The sequence below is a fragment of the Somniosus microcephalus genome, chromosome 27 (assembly GCF_052327205.1).
Source record: "Somniosus microcephalus isolate GS21.2 chromosome 27, FLI_Smic_1.0, whole genome shotgun sequence".
Lineage (NCBI taxonomy): Eukaryota > Metazoa > Chordata > Chondrichthyes > Squaliformes > Somniosidae > Somniosus > Somniosus microcephalus.
The window spans coordinates 38,030,220-38,042,422 of NC_141013.1; the positions used below are offsets into that span (position 1 = coordinate 38,030,220).

Genomic DNA, 12,203 nt, shown 5'->3' on the forward strand with positions numbered 1-12,203 from the left:
TTGTGGGATCTCTTTTCCTGCAATGTGGGACAGAAGTGCAGTCTTAGTGAGAGTGATGGAATGAGTGTAAAGAATGGATAGGATAGATGTTTGGAGGGAGACTATGATGGAGTGAGGTGCCAATACCAATTTCGTTCCTTGTGAGTTGTTAGGTGTTGTCGTGGCATAGTATTGAGAGCGAGTGTGAGGGGTGCATAGGAAGATGGGGATGTGATTCTGTACAAATGGAGAGAGGGATGGGTGACGGTGTAACGGGTGTTGGGGTGAGTTAGTATGTGCAGGAGTAGGGCTGGCAATGCAGATTGATGGGGATGTGAAGACAGGCACAGCAGAATGAAGTTAAGTGTGCTGTTACACTCACTTTTGATGAACGTAGGAGATCATTGAACCTCTTCCTACACTGGACCCAGGTGCGTGTACAGATGGACCTCGCACTTACCTCCTCAGCTATTTGCAGCCAGGCTGCCTTGGTATGCTGAGGAGGCTTCCTCCTTCCATCCAAAGAGAACAGAACCTCCTTGCGCCCTCTTACTCCCTCCACAAGAACATGGAGGGAGTCATCATCAAAGCGGGGAGAAGCCTTTGTTCTAGGGACAGTCACCTCGGCAAACAGCAGCACTCAGGTGCATCAAAATGTAAATGAAAGGCAAAGGGTACATGGCCCCCTTAATTGCAACTGCTTCAAAGACGCCATCAAAGGCGAGCTGCAGACACGCACCCACTGATCCGGGTAGCGCGCACAGTGGGCTTAATAAGCCCAATCTACTGAAAATCATTATCTCATTGCGGATCCAGCTGGTAGCGGATCCAGCCGGCAGTGGGTCCAGAACCCGCCAGACAGCGAACCCGACGCCAACCCGCCTCCAGACAGAAAATCCAACCCAAAGACCTAGGGTTACAAATACATAATTCCTTGAAAGTGAGTGCGGGTAGAGAAAGCATAAAAAAGACCATAACTGTTGTGGGTTTTATAAATGGGGGCCTAGAGTACACGAGGAAAGGGATTATGATAAATTTGTGCTAGGTAATGATTAGGACACAGTTAAGAGCACTGTGTGCAATTTTGGACCCCCCCCCCCATTATAGAAAGGAGATTAACATCATAGAGACAGCATAGATTCACCAGGATGATGTCAGGGATTAAAAACTGGTTATGAGGAGAGCTTTCAAATACTGGGACTATTTCCCCTCGAGAAGAGAAGACCAAGAGGAGGTTTTTAAAATGGACTCTTTCCTGTGGTGCTGGTGTCAGTGACAAGGCCAAGGGGTCATTCATTTCATTGAGAGTGAGGAAAGAGGTTCGGCCAAACTTATTCACAGAGAATTGTTGGAGCATGGAATGCTTTTCAACAGGGAGCAGTTGAAGCCGTGACCATACCATTTTTTAAGGGAAGTGTTGTTAAAATTTGTGAAGCAAAGGAAGATACAAGGTTATGGGGAGAGTGCAGGCAGTGCGATTTGTTTTGGATTGCAATGGCTAAGAGCTGGCACAGACATGATGGGTCGATTGGCCTCCTGTGCTTATAAACTTCTATGGTTCTGGATTTCTTATTGTTTGATTTCTGCCTATTTGAATGAAAACCTGCACTTGAAAGTGGCCTGATTTCTGTTATATTTGGTAAATCATAGATCCAAGTTATTAATTTATAGAAACAAATTATTTTGAATGATAATGAATTTAAGTCTCTAACAATGAATTTCCTATTCTAAAGTCAGTTTGTATATATAAGATACATATTGCGGAACAGATGCTGGATTTAATGCACACCACATTCCTTTAGATGGAATTATTGGAATTTTCATAGTTCCTATTGATGGGAAATAATAAGATAAATGACCGAGACAGAAACCAGAATGAAATCGAGGCAATATTTTATGTTCAGAAGTCCTTAAAAGCCTTATCTGCTGGATATAAAATGGAAAACAGCATTTTTTTAATTTCTGAAAGTTGTTTGGCAAATTGTGAGATGACATTTACTCTGGGAATGACTTGACGCACGCACGGTTCGGCCCCTGCTAGAAACTTGTCGCAGCTGGTTACAGAAATGAGTAGGGAATGAACCAGTCAGAATGGCTCTTCACTTTAAAATAATCCTTCTAAATAGTTTTATTTATGTTCTCATGTTAAATGGCAAATTTTATAATTGATTAATTTGTATGTGACAAGCATTTAATGACTGTTAACTTACAGTTTTATAATAACATTTAATCAGCTGTAATTTTATATCTGGCATAAAGTATTACTAAGATTTGTCTGAGGAATATAGCCAGCGTCGTATAAAAGGATGAAAACAGCTAACTAAGCACAGACCAGGAATCAAAGAAGCAATCCTTAAAAAGATGAAATGCATTCTAAACTATAGGCAAAATAATTCAGCATTTTTGCCAGAAAAAGATGTTGGGTGCATAAATGTTAGTTATTTGCGAGATCTTGTGTAGGGGCTACCATCATGATTATGTGACAGTGTACTCTTTGTTTCATTGCCATCTGACATCTTACTAGAAGTAGTGTTTACATCTGAAAATTGGCAGCAAGTCCGAGGTCGATTTTACTTACAATCTTTGAAGTTTTGTTCAACCAATTCTTGAAGGTTCGGATACTAAGAGTATACATTTCCCCATGACATTTCTACCTTGCGGTGAATTATGAGTCAATGTGTCAGAGCTCACTACCCCCTCCGCCGCCCCCCCCCCCCCCCGCCGCCCAACCCATGCATCAGTGGATTTGTTCAGTCAGTAGCTGAGCTACGCAGCCGAGAAAAATATGTGCTGACTTGGCAGATCTCACCCAGGGCAGTGGTTGTGACCGTACAGTTGGCCTTAGCGCTCATGAATTAGGAAGGGAGAAAAATCAGCTAGGGTTCACGTTCCTGATCACCATCCAGCCACTTTGCTTGGAAGTGTGAATGTGTAGAGATAGATTGGGCACAGGATTGGGGTTAGCTGTGATCCTCTGTATGGTGAAATAGCCTTGTCAACACTGTACCTGCTGCACGTGGAACCATTCCCCAGCAAGGAGTCGATGCCTTCAGCACAAAAGGGAAGCTGAGAAAATTTTAAGGAAAAATAAATCCGTAAGTGTCAACTTGCATTCATAACTCTCCTGTAAAAAAAAATTAATTCCACTTAAGGCCACTCTTGTTTAGTTATAAAACTGATAAGGAATGAGTAGCCATTTAGGAATACCAGAGCGTATTATTTTTCAACAAGTGGTTGTTGGGGGCAACGTGGTTATTTAAAAACGTGATTATTAAAACAATATTTTTTTTTAACTGGACACGACTGGAATCCTCAGTGGGCCTGAACTCCAGCTATGTGTTGAAATAGCTTAAAAAGTGATGCTTTCAGCCTAGCCTGCAATGCACTGCCTGATAGGGCGGTGGATACAGGTTCAATTGTAGCCTTCAAAAGGGAATTGAATAAATATTTGAAGGAGAAAAAATGACAGGGCTATGGGGAAAGAGCGGGGGAGTGCGACTAACTGGATTGCCCTTTGAAAGAGCCGGCACAGACTCGACGGGCCAAATGGCCTCCTTCTGAGCTGTACTATTCTATGATTAAATGTTCTGCTCAGTTGAGCTCTATGTTTGCCTACTCTATCTGTATTTCTTGTGTGTAATGTGCCAAAGTACAGGAAACTTTGGTTTATCCGGAGGTTAACTCCGGAATGCTTGAGCCACCGGCAAAAATCAGGAGCCGTTTCGTTAGGTTTTTTTTCTTTTCGTTGCTTTTTTTTCTCCAGTCCTGGCTCTGCAAGGTCTCGCTGAAGCTGTTGCTAAGCTACAGAGACGCTTGCAAGGTACGGCCGACTGTTTAGAAGCTGTTGCTAAGCAACAGGGTTTGTTGCCAGATACGGAGCTCAAAATCTCCGTATGTTTCAACATTAGCGCTGGTTTGTCCGGCAGTTTTGATGGGACGGCAACAGCTCGGTCCCGTCGGTGCCGGATAGCAAAAAGTTTCCTGTACTTGGTGGACATGAGCATATCCCAATTTGACCTAATATGCAAACTGTTAGTGAAGGAATTACCTTTCTTTATGAGCATGTATTATTTTGGCAAACCCATGCATAAAGTTCCTTGTAAAATATGAAACACCATACACTGCCATTACATCTTATAATGAAATATAACCTATTTCTAATATTCCTGTCCTAATATCAATTTTATAAAAATTACATTTAATCATAAACATAGAACTTTTTGATGAAAGTAAACAGTCCAGCTTTCAGGTGAACAAAAAGAGGACAGTATCCCCCCTAGAGAGGTGTACTCCCTCTTTGATTCAGAAGGTCGTGTGTTCAAGCCCCACACTTGGTCTTGAGCACATAATCTTGGCCGATACTGGAGTGCTGCGACTGAGGGAATGCTGCATCGTTACATGTGCTGTCTTTTCAGATGATATGCTAGACCAAGATCCCGTCTTCCTGTTCAGGTGGACGCCACAGATCCCATGGTGAAATTTGAAGGCGGCAGGGGAGTTCTCCCAATGTCCTGGCCATTATTTATCCCTCAACTCACATCAGCAAAACAGATTAGCAGGTCATTATCTCATGGCTGTCTATGGGACCATGCCATGCACAAATTGGCTGCCACATTTACCTACAAAACAACGGTGACTGTACTTGAAAAGTAATTCATTGGCTTTGGAACATCCTGAGGATGTGAAAGGCACTGTATAAATGGAAGTCTTTGCTTTTCTATCTTTAATTTGATAACAGCAGGTGTTGAGTAATTCTTATTTGATAAAAAACCTGTGGTAAAGATAATATGTAAATGTGCTTGCTTTTTCTGCTCTTCTTTGAAGACCCTTGACTCAAGAAGAGATAGCTCAGCGACGGGAGCAGGCCAGGAAAAGACATGCAGAAAAACTTGCGAATCAGGTGCAGCAGTTGGAACAAAGCCCACCTGGGCAGACCCTCGAGATCTCCCCAGCCAACGCAGGCACAAGAGGTGAAAGTTCTGATTGTTGTAATTGGTATTTATGCTGGAGGGGAAAAAGCGGTCCTTGTACTCTCAAAGTATATATTTTTAATTTTAGTAACAGACCTTTTGATAAAATATTTTAGCATCTTTTCGCCAATGAAAATTGTGTAATAACATCAACTAACACAACAAAGTGGAGGGAATCCCTGAAGGTTTTTGATCTACAGATTGGAATGTCAGAAGCATAAATGTTACCATCTGTAACATTTTTAATAATCACTTAGTAGATCTCCTGTCCTGTTGCTGACACGAAGCCGGGGGAAATAGTATTTTATAAGGAAGTATTCAGTGCACAATTATTTAATTAATTATTAAGCAGCACCTAGCGTGCTTCCTCCGAAGTGCTGCGAGATGTTTCGTGGGCAGGTTTATTCATTCCTGGCTGGCTGGGTGCTGCTGAAATCCAATTGTATGTACTTATGGCATTTGTTGGCAGCAGATTTATTAATTGGTTCAATTTATAGGTGGCTTACTGGTTCCAAAGCCCATGGGTTGACGCTGGACTGATTCTGCGCTGGCAGTCTGTCGTCAAAAATAGATCAGCTTTATTGACACCAGAATTAATACTATAGTTAATTGGGAGTTCCCCACTGACCCTGAATTCTATCCATGGCCTGGCGGATCCCTTTACCGAGCAATAAAAAAAAACGTTTTGAGACTGTATTTATTTATTTAATTATTTGGCAGTTTCCATGCTACCTGCAAAACTTGATTGTACCTGCCACATTTGTCTACAAATTGAATCAATTACTATTTACTATATATTATTTATTTCATTTAATTTTTTATATATATATATGTATGTATATATGTATATCATATGTATTATACGATTACCAGTTTCTGTGTGGTTGGAACGGGAGATGGCGCTGGTGGTGGTGCAGTTGGCCAGTGAAGGCACAACAGCTCCACCAGTGGTGGGAGGGTGGCAACTGCAACGTGACAGTTGACATAAAATTTAATGGTAAATGATCATCAAAAATGTACAAGTACAGAGCCACTGTAGCATTAAATTATGCCACTTTTTCATGAGTCTACACTCATTATTAAAAATCATTTTATTTTCTCATTAATTCCTTTTGCAAAACTTTTTGCCTTAACTTTTGACTTTATTGGTCATTTTTGTTCGGCCAGTGAAGCATTCCTTTGTAAAGACTCATCTTGTGCATTCCTTGTTCTTGACTTTGGTGTAAGTATGACGAGTAAACCTGATTCATTTAAAAAATCAATGAAGCAAAATATTTGTTGTGTTGAGCAATCGTCTGACTACATTTTAAATTGCCCGGTACCCAGTTTATACTTAATAACATTTGCTTTTATTATAATCGTAAGACAAAGATTTACATGTCTTTATTTTTCATTCCACTGAAGACATTCAGGTAGTGAGCCAGATGGAGCAGGCAGGTCCAAACACTTGCAGACAGGAGAGAGAGCAGAAAGAGCGCTTCATTGCATTTGCCAGGGTGTACAGTGGAACAGTCCGCAGAGGGCAGAAGTTGTTTGTGCTTGGACCAAAATATGACCCTTCAGAGGCTTTAGCCAAGGTGTGTACATATGCATTTCAGTGTTTGAATACCATTCTTCCAAATTTCCTGTTCCAAAATTGATTAGAGTGGATTCTGTCTCAATGTAGTGGTGCTTGGTGATACTACAGGTACTTGTTTGAGGTAAAACTGTTTTACATATGGACGTGGATTTATATATGAAACAGTGGTGACTATAATGCTCACTGAGATTCACTGTGCAATAATGTCAACCAAGCTGTTCTTTTTTTGAGCAAAATATTGTTGAAAAGGTATCATCTTCACGAAAAAGTGTTTATTCAGCAGAACCTTTTGTTTGCAGAGGGAAGCGAGCCAGAAGAAACGTGCATCATTTTCCTCACTGCGGCATCACATGCAAGGTGCTGTGATGGCAGAGTCAATGCACCTTGGTCATCAGATTGTACTTCTTTGTGCAGCATCCAAGTGAAGCTGCTCAGATTGACTTCACGTCAGTGGTTCAGATATATTCTGGCTGCTCATACAAATGTATAGGGAACTGATCCAGTACAGCTTTTACTGTACAAATGTGCAATTAGCAGAGAATTGAGCTTGGAATCAAATCAAATCAACTTTTATTGTCATTGTTAGTGCACAAGTGCAGTACAACGAAATGTAGGCTTGCGGCTCCCGAGAGTGTACATTTAGATTAAGAAGGAAGGTGAAAATGCTCAGTCTCGGGAGAAACAAAGCCGCTGCGTCCGTGCGTGCCGCCATTTTTCTCCATGTCCAGAGCCTTCCTTAATGTTTTAAGAGCATAAAAAGATTTTCTGTGTTACTAATTAAGAATTGGTGTGTATAAATTACAGAGTTGCTGGTTTTGATTAAATAATTGATAGAAAAGTACCCTTTCTTATTTCCTACTTTAAGGATGTCCCCTTAAACGCACACAAAATAAGGACCAGATAAATGTAGCAAACTAAATGATGATATTGGGGTGAAGTGAAGTGGTTCAGTGAATGGAACAACAGGATCGACCTGAACAAACAATCAAAATTGTACACTTAGTAATGAGTTGTGCAGAGCAGCTGGATGTTAAAGCTACGTATATTGCTATCTAAGAGACAGAGAGACGAGAGCAGGGGAAGACAGATAAGAGAAAATAGTGGCAGTAGATATAGAAACAAATAACATTACGGACAGCTGTGAGGGTCTGCCGAGAGTATGCAAAAGTTTAACATCTGAAGCAATTCTGATGCCGACATTTTCGTGCTCATCGCTGTAAAAGCTTATGGCAAAGGATGAAATAGTGCTGGTAGCAGAATTACTTACGATCGTTATTTGAGGGGATTGGAAAGAATGAGCAGAATAATTAACTTCAGTGGGTGGTTAATAAGGTTGTACATATAGAAGGGAATTGACTGTCGGAAGCTGGGGAAAGAACACATGCAGGAAGGATGGTCCACACATACTGAGATAGAGCAATGATATTGGTGCATAACATAAATAGTATTAGGGAATCATTTAATCTAGATTTAGAAAGGGGGCAAATGACAGAAGACAGATGAGTGAATATTTCTAGCTGATTAAAATGTAGGAACAAATCATATTCAGGGTAGAAGAAGAAATTCAAATGGAATAGTATTGGAGGCTAAACTTAACTTATTTTGTACTAATTCAAGGAGCATTTGCACCAGACTTCTGAATTATAGATATATGCAGCTAAAGAAATGATTGGTATGACAGGCATTGCAGAAACATGCAGGTGGAAGAAGGATCAAGATGGATCTACAAGGTTACAGAATATTTAGCAAAAATAGACATTTTAAGCTTGGTGAAGCATTGACATCATTGGTAAGATACGATGGCCCTGACATTCTTGGGGGGGGGGGAACGGCAGAAGCCCGGTTTCCACCCAGGGGAGCCTGCAAGATGGGGGGTGGGAGGAGAACCTGGCTGTTTAAATTCTGGCTCTTTAAATTCCAGTGGAGGTGGGTGCTGTGGACGGATTTTCCATCAAAGAGGCATGTTGCCAGGAGTTCCTGATATTCCACCCTTGAAAACGTTCATAAGAACATAAAACGTAGGAGCAGGAGTCGGTCATTCGGCCCCTCGAGCCTGCTCCACCATTCAATAAGATCATGGCTGATCTGATCTTGGCCTCAACTCCACTTCCCTACCCGCTCCCCATAACCCTCGACTCCCTTATCGTTCAAAGATCTCTCTATCTCCACCTTAAATATGTTCAATGACCCAGCCTCCACAGCTCTCTGGGGAAGAGAATTCCAAAGATTCATGACCCTCTGAGAAGAAATTCCTCCTCATTTCCGATTTAAAAGGGTGGCCCCTTATTCAGAAATTATGCCCCCTAGTTCTAGATTCCCCCATGAGGGGAAACATCCTCTCTGCAGAATTGAGAGCTAATCTTCTGATTGCCCCAAATCTTTACCAGGATAAGGTCATTGACCCCAAAGGGCTGAAGCTTTTTCTTCTGGTCAGTAGAGCCTTAGGGAGCTTGCGCTGGCGGAACAAGTTGTAATTCCTTTTTATGCACCAGCTCATAAGGTAGATAGCGAGCTGCTTAGGAAAGCAGGACAAATTATAATCACCGCAGCTTTCATAATCCCAGTGGTATAAAATGAGCACTCAACAGCTAACTAGAAAGGAGATATGAAAGTACAAGCAATCTCATCAAGATAATTGCTGACTGCTTCTTAACACAATGTGTGAGACTGAGTACTATAGTCGATGGTCCATTAAATCTAGTCCACCAGAACTGGAAATTAACCACAAAGTAAGTGAGCACTTGGGTTCCAGTGAATGTTGCATGGTCAGCTAAGGTCAAAAATAAAAATAGATCAATAAGACTGTAGAAAAGCAAATACTGGAGCTGGAAGAGCTCTGCAGAGATTAAGTGGGAAACATTACTGGAAAATAAAACAGGAGAACATTTTAATTTTTATGGCTATCACGTTAGTTAAGCAGCAGTGTAAAAATACATCCCTGTTGCAAATTTACAAATCTGCTCTTGATATTCTCAGGTTCAGCATCACTAATCTGTCCTGTGAGTGGATCCCACATCCCTTACAGTCAGAAGTTTATCAATATCTAGTCGTATAATTGAATGACCTGGGTCAGTACAATAAAGCCCCAAGTTAAAACAGCTGGATACTGTAACCTCACACGCGCCCCCACATGTGCTTCTCCTGTATTTCCGAAAGGCAGACTGATTTAACACTTCAGTGAGACGAGGCCAGGGGAAGAAAGTCAAGCAACTGGTTTATTGTACAGATTACACATGACTGAACAGTAGTAAGTCCGGAATTTTAACTTATTTCATAATGCTTCCTATAACATATAAAATAAGGTCACATGCCACGCTCTACCTTTTAGCGAGTTCGAATACTCTTGAAACGCTTACCCTTTTCTTCCAGAAGAGGACCTTGTCCCTCTAGTACTGTCGTCCCATTTCCAGCTACAGCAGACAGCCTCTGAGACCGTGTGTTTTGCTCTTCTAGTCTTGTCTGTACAGGGAATGTGCTCTGATGCTCCCGGGTTGGCCAGTAGGTTGCCAATTAAACTACCCCCGCCCGCCCAGGAATGGGTTTCTGCCAGACTACCTGTCCTGAGCTCACATGCAGAGTAGCCATTTCAGCATATTATGCGCGAAAGTTAGCAACTTATTTATTTGTCTTGATTGGATAAAGATAACAGTTTTTATTCACGAGCGCCCAAGCGAGTTGGGTTATTGTTCAAATTACTCCAAATCTTTTCCTTCATTCGGAATTTTAAAAAGGGCATTTAATCTTAGGATCTTAGATTCGATTTTGTATCAAAACCATATTGGAACTTGAACCAAGAATCCCTCCCAGATAAAATAGACTGAAATTCTGAAATGTGAAAGCCCATGCAGAGAAATTGAGCTAAAATTTCAGTGCTGGGTAGCACTCTGAGTCAGGTTGTGGGCTCAAGCTCCACTCCAGAGACTTAAACACTTAATTGCACTTCAGTGCAGTTGTGAGGGAGTACTGCATTGTCAGAGGTGCCAGATGAGACATTAAACCATGACCTCATCTGCCCTCTCAGGCGGATGTAAAAAACCCCACGGCACTATTTGAAGAAGACTTGTCTCCATGTCCCAGCCAACATTTATTTTGTTGCTGTATGTGGGACCTTGCTGTGTGCAAAATGGCTGTCATAAAGAAAGAAAGACTTGCATTTCTATCGCGCCTTTCACGACCTCAGGATGTCCCAAAGTGCTTTACAGCTACTTTTTTAAAGTGTAGTCACTGTTGTAATGTAGAAATGTTCCCTATATTAGAACAATGACTACACTTCAAAAGTACTTTGTTGGCTGTAAAGCACTTTGGGACATTCTGCGGTCGTGAAAGATGATATGAAAATGTAGGTGCGTTCTTTGTTACTTTACCTAGCACCAAAAGAAGTGCCCAGGAACAAGCTGCTCTCACAACTGGCGCTGGAGCTTGCCGCTCCTTATCAGTGAAATTATTATTAATGGATGAAGGAATATTAATGTTCCAATAACCCACATCATGTACGATACCCTTACTACAGTGAAGCCTGTATAAACGGACACTCCCAAAAAGCAGAAAAACAGACACTTGTTGACGGTCCCAAATAACTTGCATTGTAAAAGATACAAGCGGCACTCTGAATGCACGGATACTCGCAAATTATGAGTCTCAATCGGTATCAGGGTTTGAATCCCCCCTTCCGCAGTCGCTGTCTCTGTCGGTATCTGGGTTTGAATCCCCCCCCCCCAGTCGCTGTTCCTGTCGGTATCAGGGTTTGAATCCCCCCCCCACCCCTCGCAGTTGCTGTTCCTGTCGGTATCTGGGTTTGAATCCCCCCCCTCGCAGTCGCTGTTCCTGTCGGTATCTGGGTTTGAATCCCCCCCCCCCCTTCCGCAGTCGCTGTTCCTGTCGGTATCTGGGTTTGAATCCCCCCCCTCGCAGTCGCTGTCTGTTGGTATCAGGGTTTGAATCCCCCCCCCCCCTCGCAGTCGCTGTCCCTGTCGGTATCAGGGTTTGAATTCCCCCCCCTCGCAGTCGCTGTCCCTGTCGGTATCAGGGTTTGAATCCCCCCTCGCAGTCGCTGTCCCTGTCAGTATCAGTGTTTGAATCCCCCCCCCCTTCCCAGTCGCTGTCCCTGTCGGTATCTGGGTTTGAATCCCCCCCCCCCCCTCGCAGTCGCTGTCCCTGTCGGTATCAGGGTTTGAATTCCCCCCCCTCGCAGTTGCTGTCCCTGTCGGTATCTGGGTTTGAATCCCCCCTCGCAGTCGCTGTTCCTGTCGGTATCTGGGTTTGAACCCCCCCCCTCCACCGTTGCTGTTCCTGTCGGTATCTGGGTTTGAATTCCCCCCCCTCGCAGTCGCTGTCCCTGTCGGTATCTGGGTTTGAATCCCCCCCCCCCCTCGCAGTCGCTGTCCCTGTCAGTATCAGGGTTTGAATCCCCCCCCCCTCGCAGTCGCTGTCCCTGTCAGTATCAGGGTTTGAATTCCCCCCCCCCCGCAGCCACTGTCCCTGCCAGTATCTGGGTTTGAATTCCAGCCCCCAGTCGCTGTCCCAGGCGGTATTGGGGTTTTTTATCCCCCCCACCTTGCAGTCATTGTCTCTTCCTGTATTGAAGTTTGAATTCCCGTGTAGCAGCTGTCAGGACATACAGTAACCATTTTGAAAATAAGGGACATCGGCAAAAAAAGGACAGCTGATGCAAGTCC

At 42.9% G+C, this 12,203-nt stretch overlaps 1 protein-coding gene across 4 annotated transcripts in view; it reads left to right on the forward strand.

The window, feature by feature from the left end:
- efl1 (elongation factor like GTPase 1) overlaps positions 1-12,203 on the forward strand; it is a 369,111-nt gene that overhangs the window by 125,064 nt on the left and 231,844 nt on the right. For 3 of the 4 annotated variants that reach the window (XM_085968866.1, XM_085968864.1, XM_085968865.1), the window contains exons 13-14: positions 4,804-4,949; positions 6,354-6,526. The exons of the other annotated variant lie outside the window; for it this stretch is intronic. In XM_085968866.1, the coding sequence (XP_085824992.1) occupies positions 4,804-4,949; positions 6,354-6,526 (319 nt within the window). The remainder of the gene's footprint in view (positions 1-4,803; positions 4,950-6,353; positions 6,527-12,203) is intronic. 4 annotated transcript variants of the gene reach the window in all.